At 28.6% G+C, this 13,990-nt stretch overlaps 1 protein-coding gene across 1 annotated transcript in view; it reads left to right on the forward strand.

Moving 5' to 3' along the window:
• The window catches only part of LOC147078420 (uncharacterized), a 255,360-nt gene extending 253,133 nt beyond the window's left edge, over positions 1–2,227 (forward strand). The window contains exon 7 of the mRNA XM_085957041.1: positions 1,627–2,227. Coding sequence (XP_085813167.1) covers positions 1,627–1,784 — 158 coding nt within the window. The 3' untranslated portion in view covers positions 1,785–2,227. The remainder of the gene's footprint in view (positions 1–1,626) is intronic.
• Positions 2,228–13,990: the final 11,763 nt, after the last annotated feature.

Genomic DNA, 13,990 nt, shown 5'->3' on the forward strand with positions numbered 1-13,990 from the left:
TTGCCTCTATGTGTTTCTTTTTTCCATAGGTACTCTCAACTTAGAGTCATGTAAATTTAGTTAAAACACACTTGAGTACATAGCGACCCCAGTCTTGGCTAACTGCTCCATTCATAAGAAATAAAAATGCCTCACATAAAAATGTAGGGTCCTGTGATACGCCTGATTAAGAATGTGTGTAGTGCGGGGTGGTTGTCGTTTGGTAGGGCCGTTAAATTCAATGGATGGAACACACGCGTGATTTTTGCACTTGATGCTCTCAACTTGTAGGGCTAAACTTTTGTATTATGACAAAACGTCTATTATGACGTTCAGGATTTTATTTAGTAGTAAATTTTAACAATACTACTGATATAAGTTTTAATATTGTCTTTATAAGTAATATAGCTTTAATAATATTATAAACGTATTATAAATATTATGTTGATTTTAAGTGGTTGATTCTAGGATAAAAGGTTCAAAAAATCCTTAGGGCCTATCACTTAGTCAAGTAACATTGTGTTTTAATATAGATGATCTTTGAAAGCAGAAGATATTCGGCGCATTAAAATATTAAAATTTTATTTTGATGGCGACTGAATTGATTAAGAGTCAAAATTGTCTCCTACATTTTCACCTTGAATATTGTTCGCCTCGGGCGACCACAAAGTATTCATAGACCAATTTAAGTTACATTAGCGACGGGCGAGTTATTATATTCCTGAGCGAGTCCTGCCACGGGTTGGTCCCTTGTAATAATGCCTGCATTTAATAAGAAAAAAGTTAAATTCCCGATGACAAAGTGACCCGATACTTACCGTCTGTATAATAATTCACGTGAATCGGTCTTCATTATCTCGTTAATGCGATAAACGATTATTTTCTTTTATGGCTAGATTACTTTCCTTATTATGCTTATATTTTTTATGGATATGATATGATTGCACATTATTGATGTCTAGAAGAAAGAAAATTATATATAAAAATATCAATATAGTTTTATTACTGTATTCTGTTAATTAAAATATTACGAATAAATAATCAACCAAGCGAAATGTTAAATACATATTAAAACTACTTTATAACTTAAGTAGGTAGCTTGTGAAAATGAAATTAAACTGTAAAATATAGAGGATAGTACGATATCTTTATATTACAACATTTGAGGGGTGTATTTTCAAAGTGAACTTATTCCACTACTTGACATAAATGAGTTATGAATGATAAAAGTATTTTTTTGTATAGAAGAACCTAACAGCATTCAATCCAATAGAAAATTCAACTTCAAAATCGGTGTTAATTACAAAATTAACTTATTCCAATACAAAAAAAAACATATGTAACACCAACACCGTAAACTGTTTTTTGGCTTTTGCCGAAAATTTGTTGAAGTGGAATAAGTTCAATTTGAAATTACACGCCTCGATTTGATAGTTTATCGTCTTTACTAACCATTCTTATCTTCAATTGTATGCCAAAGCTCTTGTCTATGTAGATAAAGCTGTTTCTCCGACATATATGTGTAGTATGCCTACTTATTATTAAACCCATTTTATTACAAAAATAAGAAAAGGAATACAAATCGTTTTGAATAACAAAGTGAAGTTAACTTGACAAAATCTAACAATTACGTTTCTTTTATTCCAGGAGATCCCCAAGAAGACTGCGTGAGATGTGGAAAAGTCTTCCTGGCTTCCAACCCTGACCAGAGCCCGGGAGTATGCAATTCTTGCAACCTTAAGCCTCCAAGAGCGAGGTATAGTGAATCATGCACCGAAGAAGACTCACGAGGCTCCCCAGAGTGACATAATCCTACGATCCTAAAGGATTTTATAAAAAAGTGAACTTAATTATTTTATCTTGGAAATTTGATATTAATTTTTCAAGATATTAAATTGAATTAAAGTATATTACATTATGTATAAGATAATGTATATTGTATACGTAGCTGCCTAGTATTTTATAAGAGAGAAACAACCAATGAGATTAATGCGTTGAACTATAGAGAAATTTACTCATCATATTAACTCACTACATGGTAGTCGCAAAATCTATCAATAACGTATAACGCATTTTCTTTGAAGTCGTTTCTTATAAAAATTGAGGCTAATTAACTATATTTTGCTGTGAAAATAATGGTATAAAATCTACAATAAAATATGTTAAAAAATAATATGTTTGCCAGTGTAAATATAAGACAAATAATACATACTTAATACAATATTGAAGGTACCCAGAAATATTTTCTAAAAAAAAATCCGCAGTGAAATAACAGCGAAGACATTCAAATAATAAGAATTTTGATAAATTAATACTTTTGATATTCTCAAAAACACAATATCAATTATTGTATAAAGAAAACTATAAGCTCAATAATTTCCTATTCAAAAGATAAAATTATTGTATCCATAAATTATAATAATAATAATTATATATTTATTATTATGTATCTCAAACGCATGTGGATTCAAGTAAATTTTTGTTAAAAATGATATTTCGTTAGAATATTATTTAAGTTGCCTAGAGTCATAACTCACATATTCCAAACATCGAGTTTTGGGATAATCGCATAAAACCACTATGGCACTGTTTTTGTAATTTGAAGATAGGTATTGAACTCCTTTGAATATTAATGAGTGAGTGAATCAATTTACAATATTTAAACAATATATTTGTATATAATACTACTAATGCTGCAGACACAGCACAGTATGAGAAATAAAACTCCCTGATTGGTTAAAAAGGCGTTGGTGACAGATAGAACTCAAATTATTCATTAGAACTTTTGATACCCAACTAACTAGAATCACTTGGTATATTTAACTTAAAAATGCAAAATGTGAGTTATGACTCCAGGCGATTCATTTATGGTGTAAGGTGTAACCAAAAAAACTCACATGTCATCATAACATCTATAAAGAATATTGTAAAAATAATTTCACGTTGATTCAAATTTTTATATTGGATTATATATTTTTTTTCATGTTGTACTTTCTTATTTGAAATTAATTATTTATTACGAAATACGTATACGAATTTTTCAAATATTTAAAAAAATATGGTTAAAAATCTATTAAAATACTTTTCTGTCACAATTATTGTATAGGTATACATTTTTTTTATATTTTGCTACGATAAAATCATTTTCATATAATTTTTGAAAATTTTGTTGATATTTAAAAATATTTGTATATTTTAAGTGTAAATAAAATTATTTATATACAAATTATTGCAAGCTGTATTATGGAATATTCAATATTTTTATACACACAAATCAAAACTGATTAACAAACTATTATGATATTATACTGATTTTAAAGATTGTTACCAGTCTTAAAAAAAGACATGAACAATATTTCTGTCTAAAAAACATAATGAAAAAACGTGATGCGAAGTGCCAAGATCTTTTTTTCTGTTATACATTGCTTGTTTGTAAATAAAATAAATTGTATTAAAACTTTTATGTTGTTAAAATAGATATATTTGTTAAATCTGTATTAAACACAAATAATTTTAAGCATTATTATTAATATGTATTCGAGTTAGTTTTAAGATATTATTATGTTATTAATGTTAAAAATATCGCATAAAGAGCTTAATTTAATTCAACCGTTCGTCAGCTATTTTCACCATATTTTTACGCTTGTTGGGAACAGGTTTTGTAAATATAATTATTTATGATTTTTATTTTAAGAATAGTTGTAATTCTCTAAATTATATTAATGTTACTTTTATGTCATCGAACAATCATCATTGATTCTTTTATAATAAATGTAATATGAAAACAATCAAAATTTGTTTTTTAATTATCCAATCTAATCTAATAGGTACTAGAAGAAAGTACCTATATTAAACCCTTAAATGCACCATGCAGTTCTTCAATGTATACTATGTATAAAGTATTAAGTACATTAATTATAATCAATAACACTTATTAAAAATTGACAGTGGCATCTGTGAATAATAACTCTAACTATTTTGTTAGTACTACAGATAACTGCAAGTTTTTAAATAAAATTTCATTCATACAAAAAATATTTTTAAAAAAATCCACGGTTGTCGATACATATAATTCACATTCATTAAGTAGGTGATCGAGATTTAAGTTTTTCACTACAATCTAACAGAACCCACCCCGCACCAGTTTCCATCTTCACACACACACTCCATGACGTATGCAATAAATGAGTTTATTTTGAATTGAGTGTAAAAGTGCACACGGGAGAAACAATAATATATAATATATAACATAAGGATAATATATGAGGCGCCGAGCGCCAAAGGAGCTCAAGCGCCAACTTTACGATTTTTGACATTTGAATGTAGGTTTATTCTATAAATCGATATGTATCATGCCACAAAGTCTTATCGCTCAAATAATTATAGATATTTTACAATAGAGATTTATTTTCTGTGGCATAATTGTTTTGGTCGTTATGTCGGCACGCCACAGAAGCTTATCCGCCATTATACTATGGAGAGCGCGAGACCAAAACAGCTGTCAGATTTGTCTTATTGAACATACGTTCTCAACAGTGAAAAAAACTAAAAATGAGCTCAAGAAGGATTAGAAAAATAGTTTCCATATGTGTTAAATCTGTAAACGAGGAAAATCGCGGTAAATTTAACATGTTTTATCCGTTTTTCTTTCACATACGCTGTTGTTTAAAATATTTTAGATTACTTTTGAAATATGGTTATTAACGTCATTTTAGTAATTATGTCTACTAAACTTTTACTTCCACGAAGAAAAATAACTCTTATTTCGAATTTCATCTTCTTTTATATCCAATTACGATTGATATACACCAAAAAAAGTATTTGAAAAATCACCCGAATCCTTGAGAAAAAATGATGGTGTTAAATTTGAATAATGATTTTGTTATTTTGGCCAGTTTGGAGTAACGATTTAATTCAGTATTATTAATAATATTGGGTATATAGACGGTTATTACGAAAAAAACAATCCAAAGGCTTTGAAATCATTGCTGTAATGGCAAAAACGTATTTAATATTATAAGGCAAATTTTATGCCAAACAAACTCATGTAACAATCATAACAAATTTGACCATTTTTTCAGTGTTTATTTGGCATAATAAAATTTGTTTATATCAAAATGTTTCTTTATTGCAATCCAAACCCTATCATTAAAACATTTTTTTATAAATGATTTATTTTTTTAAATTAATGCCATTATTTGAATTTGAAAATGTTTATGCCACAGAAGCTTATGCAACAAAAAAAAGTATCAAGTGCCACCTTTTTTCATTTTTCTATATGCCAAAGGGGCTCAAACACCATTTTTTTTTGAATCCAATAGATATTTTTCATTAAATATTATTGCAAATAATACTTTGATTTTTTTAAATTTGCTTTGCTTAAAAAATAATTGTCCATTTCAACAATCAAGTTTAAAATTAAAAAACTAAATTCACTGAAAACTTGTCGGCCATTTTGTAGCACTTTTGTAAAATGGTGCTTGAGCTCCTTTGGCGCTCGGCGCCTCATATAACTACTTTAAAATCAAGTTGGCTTTTATGTAAATCAGGGATAGTTCCTAACCTAACCTAATGTTACAGCTGGTTATACTTAAACGAAACATTCTTACATCTCAGGATATTACGAAAAAATGTGGTTTAGTTCTTTACTACAGATGGCTATCCCAAACTCATTCTTCATCTGAAACTGCTCCTCTCCTGAAGCCCACCACAAAAGATTCCTTGATTTAACCAGTTGTTGTTGAGTGCCGGAAAGAGAAGATATAATAAATGCTCTGATATAATACGTAAATATTATTTTTGAGTAGGTAAGTATACCCACTAAATATTTTTATTATAATATCGCATAGATATCTGAACTAAAGATTTTTTGAAGAATATGGATTGTGTTGTGTGGATTGTGTGGAAGAAGTTGGATTGTGTTAAAAATATTTTATTGATTGGCCTGACGATTCCAATCGACGTCTTGTGTCGATAAAAATATCACGTCCACCCGGGCGTGAATTATTATTAAACCATACACCCAAAGAAATTTTATCAAGCAAGAAAAAATAAATTTATTCATAAATTGATAATATTGTTGTTTTCTTTAATCCTAATTAAAGATATACGATAGGTAAGTACTTAAGATTTAATTATATTATGAGATATCAGATTATTTGATAGCTGCATAAATTAATTTTATGGTAATACAATATTTGACAAATCTTTCAATCTTTTGAGAACGAATCAAATAATAAATTTTTATATGTATCACTACATAATACTAGATATGTACAAGTAATCGGGGAGAGAAAAAAAGATGTTTCAAATAAGATGAAAAAAATAAATAATTAAAAATACTAAATCTGTTTAATAGTTCTATAAAAGTTGAATAATACTTAACTAAAATAAATCAATAAACTAAACGATACATATATCATTTTAAACATCACATCTATCTATTTTAATGAGTGCAGAGTTATGAAAAAAATGTTTAGATATAGATATAGCATAGAAGATAATAGTATTTTATCCACATTATTCAATAAAAACCAGGACCAGTTTCATCTACTCGAATGGATATGTCCATTATTGATATTATGACTTCTGTTAAATACTAAAAAAGAGAGCCGTCTTTAATTTTAAATGTTTATATTGTTAATAATCGACAGAGGGTACTTGATGAAATTTAAATGAATAGTACAAAACTTAAATCCATTAGAATTTATAATATTGTTGTTATTTCTTACAAATTTACTCTTTTATATAAAAAGTCTACAACGTTTTTCTTTCATGGCGATTTTTTTTACGTTCCTTATACCCTAAGATTTGAAATTGAAATTCAGTTACACACGTGTTAATGATGTAATTATAAATATTCTTTTAACATTAGGAGGCGGTCCGGTACTCTGTTCTTGAGATATTTTAAAAGGAATTTTTAATTTTACTTAAACACGTCATTAATACTAAGTATTTAAATAGTCGATTTTTAACAACAATCTTTGTTATCAATATAAAACCGCTTCAAACGATTTTATTTCAAGTTTTATAATCCGTATGTGTATTGACTTAATGTAATAATATTATAATTCATGGTTAAAAAAAGCGATCACCGAAGAGACCGGTCTCGCATATCGGAGGATAAATCTCCATATTTCTACAACTGGGACATATGGTTGGTCTCTTCCACCTAAATAAATACATACATGAATCGATAAGGTATTGAAAGATGTCACTAAGCTAGACATTACTGGTATGATATTAATTAAATAATATAGAGCAGTCCTTGTGAATCTAGAAAATATTGACAATGCTAAAACAAAATAATATTTTTTAAATAAATTTAATAGAATACTGTTCTGATGATTACTTTGTATTAGAAAATATATTCGGTACAGAAGACAATAAGGGATTATATTATTTTTAATGGAAAATTTTCCACGATATCTATATTTTTTTATTGATGATTTTATTCGGACTATCCTTGGGTTACACTTTCAATAGTAAAATTGTGCTTAAAGTTGTTGAGTTCATATGTTCTCTCTCTCAACAAAAACGTATATTATCCATACACTGTTAAAGGTACGAGTACCTAGTAAAAAAATATTTCTTTAAAACTTTCCAAATATCAAAAAAGTACGTGGCTCAATCAATAGGAAATATTATTCTACGCAATTAATTTTTACAATATATATCTCTAAACTAAATACTAATCCTTGTACAAGTAATGGTGCAAAAGCTGTTTTGGTCCAATTTGAAAACAAATCCACCTGTTTGATGTGTATTTTATAAATATACGTAATTAAATATTTATATTAAATTAATATATATAATATATAAATAAGCACAGAACAGAACTACCTATGTATGAAATTTTAAAGAAATAAAAAATACCATCTTGTAACTACCTTTAACAGTGTATGAAAAATACACACCTTTGTTGATAGAGAAGAAAATACGAAACAAACAACATTAAAATTAACGTGAAATAGTATAAAAAACGCAACCCCAATTTAATATAAACATAAAGTTAATAAAAAATAGGTGTTTTTAATGATGATGATCGGTAAGCGGTGGAATAGTATGTGAATAAATTGCATAGAAATAGGATCAGTCTATTTTTCATTATGTATGTCTATTTGTTCCCTCCATTTTTCACAAGTAAGTTAACTTGGAAACGTTTTTAAATTTAATATTGATCAATATATATCTTTCTGCGAATGTGAGAGGACGGCATGAAATTATCACCAGTTAATTAAAAAATATATTTACTAAAGATAATATCCTCTGTAAGTTATCTTGATGTTTGAATATCATTAAAAAGTGTCCATAATAAATGCAAACTACTCCGAAGATAAAATGATAGATCATTTTGAGACATTTTATACCATACGAACCAATCAGGTAGAAGGAGTCACGTCAAGTTTGGTGACATTATCGCATGGACGTATCTTGAAGACCAATTAAATATTGCTACAGGAAAACATGGAGACCACAAGAAATACATCACCAGATATATCTACACTGAAATCACCCGATGAGTAATAAGCACGTAACGATCTTTTGAAACTAATTTTAAATAACATAATCCAATAGTAGATTAATTAATACTAGTAATATTAACAACTACGAGTATGTAATAGCACTTCATAATAAACCATAATAGTTTTAAAATCAAAAGCATTGGACCATTTACTGAAAGTTGTGCTTTCGTAAATGATCCTGTTGAATGATACATAACTTAAAAAATACAGAATAATAATGACAGATCCTTGATGAAATAAAAAATAGGAATCATAAAAAACTATTACATTTATAGAAACTACATACATTTGAAAAACCTCAGTAACATTATTACTAGTAGAGCGTGTGGGACTCGAATTCACATATTACATTTTATGTGTGAGTACTTTAGCCATTAAGCTATCGATTCGTTTATGATTCATGCGAATTATTTCTTATCTTAAATTATGTATTTTATATAATAAAGAATCTAACAACTTTAAATAATGTGTGTATTCAGTATTAAATATGTACAGATATTATTTTTAGCACTACAAAAGGACATATGGCGCAATCCTAGTAGTTTAGTGAAACTGTAGTGTAGATAGTAATATAAGTGAAACAATGACAAACACCCAGGTTATGACAAAATCATAAAACTATATTATTGTTATCTCACCGAGTATATTGAATCTGGAGCTCCCGGATAAAGTTCGAGGGATCAATGAATAAAAAAATAATAATTAAATTGTTTGAAAATAGGTACCCACAAGAAAGTTAATAATAGACTTGGCCAGCGACGAAAGTCGATTAGATACAATTAAGCTAATACCTATTATCATTTACCCTTTATATATTATTTTGATGACAAAGTTGATACCTTTCTATTAGTCGAATTTAAAGTATCTCAGATAAAACATGTATTTATGTTTCCAAGGTTTTCCATAAAGATGTATTTTCCACAATAATATAATTGTTATAATCTTCTGTATAGGCACTAGGTATTTAATAATAAACAATATATTCTAAAAGATATCCACCCTATTTTGCCAATTGATTGAGATTGTTCTGTACAAACAATACAGTCATACAGGCTTTTGAGTGCTACTGCATGCAGGCTGCAATAAAAATAATTCATTGCGAATAAATAATTTAAATCATTTTCATTGCGGAGGCATATCGCTTGTCGCGAGATGGGGTAGGTAGGTATCTACTATACCGACCGGGCAATTAACTTGTATCCAGCACCGGGCCACTTCATTCCCAACTGACAGGATGAATGTTTTCAATATTGTAGTGATGGTTAACTATACATTTGTTGTGTAGAATATTATTCTGTAGTTACAAAATTATAATTCTAAATTTTAATACTAAACTGATACAGTCATCTTTATATTAATTTTGCTCGAGTGGAGCGTATAACCACCATTTGTAAGAAAATTATCAAATAAAATATTGTTATAATATAAACTTTCTATGACAAAATTTAAATCTAGTACCTATCAGAACTTCAATTTTGTCAGGTTTGCGAGATTATTTAAGATTTATCTAAGAACCCACTGTTTGGGTAGAAATAATAATCTAACCCGCTTAAAATTTAGTTATTATGGTGATAATATACATCTTTGAATAAAAACATCATTCACCTATTATGTAATTATTTATCTAATATTATGTACAACTCATAGCAGTAATAAATGCGTATTTTTTATTTTCTGAATAATTTATGCAGTCATATATTCATAGTATGCAAGTAACACATGAAAGTCCAAAAGATATATTTTTAAATTTTGGCTATTAGTTATTTTTATCTGATATATAATGTTACTCAGATTTAAAAAAATCATTACCCGTAAAAAAATATGTTAACATAACTTCCACGCCGTCTAAGCCAATATTATTAGCGCAGGGGCGATAATGGTATTTAATTTTTATTGTATATAATAATATGGCTGCTTCTGGCTTTTGGTTTTCGGTTTTTTGTAGCAACTGACTGCGTGACTAGTTTTGTGGGGTGCCAACAGGGTAGTTTAGGTCTCGTAGATAACTCAATATTATTTTTCGATTTTAAAGTACTATTACACGTTGCAGGGAGAAGATATATCTACCTACTGGTTTAACATTCTACGATCACTCCGTTTAAAAATTACAAATGTAATCATCGGTTCATAATAATATTCTTCCCCTTACTCTGTCTTTTGCAGATTTTCCATGAGAGATTCAGGTAGCTACAACTTTAATTATATCGATACTTACTATTATATTTACAATAAAAACCACTTGTTTTTTTTAAATGAAATTTTCTTCATGAATGGTTTACAATAACCGCAATATTCAAATTGCATGGAGAAGAAACTGCCCCCGTGTCGGACGCTGGAAGGAAATTGCCAGCCGACTTTTACATACGCGGTCAATAAGCGATATTGCTGTTTTGGTTTATTTTATTGCCACCTCGCGTGTCTCTCAACTCAACTAGTTAGATGAGATGACTATAAGGTGTCGCCACCAGACATTTTCACGATTATTTTGATAGTAATCGTTTGTCAGTAGGTGTATTGACTTTAGATAGAATTGAAGACAACATACCAGAGTACAATTAAATAAAGTAATTATTCAACACCTGTTATAGTTTCGACATAAAGTCATAGAGTGTCTGCCTAATGCGTATGAATATTATGAAGTTAGGTGAAATTCCCTCCATTACGGATGTAATATATGAAAATCATGGACGTAATTACAATTACTTATATTTTTATTCAGTAATATTGTTATGCATAGAGTGTTATAAAATATATATAATTAAAGAAGGAAATTTCGAAGTTCGTTCCTAATTGAAAGATATGAGCCTTCATGTGGCGAAGGTTATAATATTAACCCATTGGATCCTTGCACTGGATCAAATACACATTGAACTATCAACTAAGCCAACGTGAGTACGATATTAGAATTAATGTAAGAATAGTATAATATAATTATTACAAAATGAATACAAATTAGAGAACATATAAAAAGTAATGATCGCTAAGCAATATTATGAACAAATAGAACGGTTAAATATTTAGTTAATAGTTTTAAAAAAATCAATCTAAATATTGTTGTAAAGTCAGTTAAGCCCCTGATAGACATTATCATGCTACAACACTTAGGTATACACAGTATTTGAAGACCGCATAATTACGAGTGACATTATTGTATAGAAGGATAGTAAATGAACACAAAAAGAAGTAGAAGAAAAAATAAATTATAGGTAGAGTTTTTAGATGAAATCAAATTTTAATAGACTATATATTTTTCATTATTATTAGATACCTACTAGTTAAATAGAATTGGAGCCTTTAATATTTAGCTACACATGTATTTTTAAGTCCATTGAACAGATAGGGTGACTAATAAAGTATTGACGTAGTTAGTCGATTGGAAAAGAACCGAAAATTTCTGCGTAGCATCTAATTGGAAAACTACAGTACCTTGGCAAAATTATGAATTCGTAAAAATACAGCTCATTATCCAACAAAATATATCAACGAAATACATACAAGAGGTCAATTTTAAAAATACTATGCAGACGCCCAAATACATTCCTTGCCAGTTTGGTTCTGCGAGCAATCTCATCATTCGTCAATTACCTAAATCTAAACCGTCCCTTCAAAACACTTGGTCTATAACTTGTTGCAATGCAATGACCATAATAATTAAATCGTAGTGCGAGGATTTTTATTTTTTAATTATCATGAATATATATTAAATACTAAAACCTCACCCTCCCTGACACTCCTTGAGGAGGAGGGTACACGAGACACAAGACAGGGCGAATATACATCATTGTTGTTGAATTAATACCCATGAATAATAATATAAAGTGTACGCCTTTATTATAATATAATATATTATTATAGTTAAGTATTGTATGAGTTACAAAAAACTTTGGTGGAAGTTAGTGCCTATATATAAAAATATTGGATAATGCTTCTTTGATTAGTTTATTTATTGTATTATAACAGCTCGTAGCAGGGTATCTTTAGATTAATGTACCTAATCATTTTCTTATATGTTTGATTTTAAAATATGTTTACAAAACAACCCGCAGAGATAAATAGTTAGGTTGTATTTACGGCCAAAGATTGTTCTAAATGAATTCGTAATGGACAATATAGTTTCTATACACATTTCTAAGTATTTACTGGTCGTCGCACTTATAATTAAACGCATGGGCGAGCGTCCATTCATGCTAAATCATCGTTAATATAATATAATAATACGTTAGTGTTCGATGAGCCAGGAAGTCTCTTTTCAATGGAGGAGCACTTTTATTTAATTGCCACACTTTTAGCTGGGCGGTTTATAATCGACAGGAGAGAAAATAATAATCAATATTAATAAGTTATTTTAGTTTTATTTAAAATTATCACGTATAAAGACATCCACGATGGCTGCGCGGCTTAAGCGTCGGTCCAGGTTCGAATCCTGGGTATCCTGACAAGTACAAATATTGTTTTTCAATAATTTGTGTATGAGTCAAAGTATGGAGCTAATAGGTTGAGTAAGTTGCTGACATCCATTTCTCGTAAAAACAAAATGTATTAATACAAACCTCTACTCTGTGGAGGCCCATATTATGATCTTATACGGATCGGACATGGTCGGAAAAAAAATAAGATTTTTTTTTTGATAGATCACATTGATTTGCTGATACAGCATCCTCGTAAATGCGCGTGTACATTTGTTTCTGCTTAGATAAATATCAGTATTTTGTAAATATAAATGAATATTGATAGTTGTCGTTGAAAATTATCTCCACCAGAATTGCAATAAGGATGCGAAACCGAATTACAATAGAAAGATTTAGTAATGCAGAACCCAATAATATATGTGACGGTGCCAGTCGATTCTTTGTTGTAAGATAAAAAAAATATTTAGTCGATCTGCTTTCCGAGATAATTTTATTAAAAGTAAATATTTCACTAATTCACTACTAACATAACTCGTGTGGTGAGAATCTTCTTTTTGTATGAGTCGAGCATCGTTACGCCGATCTTAGAGCAGGAACGGTATTTTTTTTAAAATTATAATTAGTACAACATGACTTGACACAAAAATCTCAAATAAATTATCTAAAAATATGTACATTTCTACAATAGTTCAATCATATTAGGGTATTAGAAAAATTATTTCTAGGTGAGGGGGTATTTTGACCTAATATGATTGGACTATTTATATAGAGATTTTTATTTGTGTCAATGATTAAAATGTGTTTCTCTAGTCGTCGATGAAATTATAATAAACATTTAATATGCAGTTGAAAAATGGGACTTTAAATTTGATCTACCTCTTGTAAAGCAATCTTTCTTTTATACAGTAGCTCAAATGAGTTTTCGTCTGCTACCGTTAATAATCTGGATATTTATCAACAATTTCTCATAACTGGAATCTTAAAGTAAAAACTTTGGAATTTATGAATAGCACCATTATTATTTAGATACTTAAAACTTAATAATGCTGAATTTAGTTTATATGTATGATGTATATT

This window comes from Rhyacophila brunnea, unplaced genomic scaffold (genome assembly GCF_057557595.1).
Source record: "Rhyacophila brunnea isolate RB1 unplaced genomic scaffold, BYU_Rbru_1.0 scaffold_11, whole genome shotgun sequence".
Taxonomy (NCBI): Eukaryota; Metazoa; Arthropoda; class Insecta; order Trichoptera; family Rhyacophilidae; genus Rhyacophila; species Rhyacophila brunnea.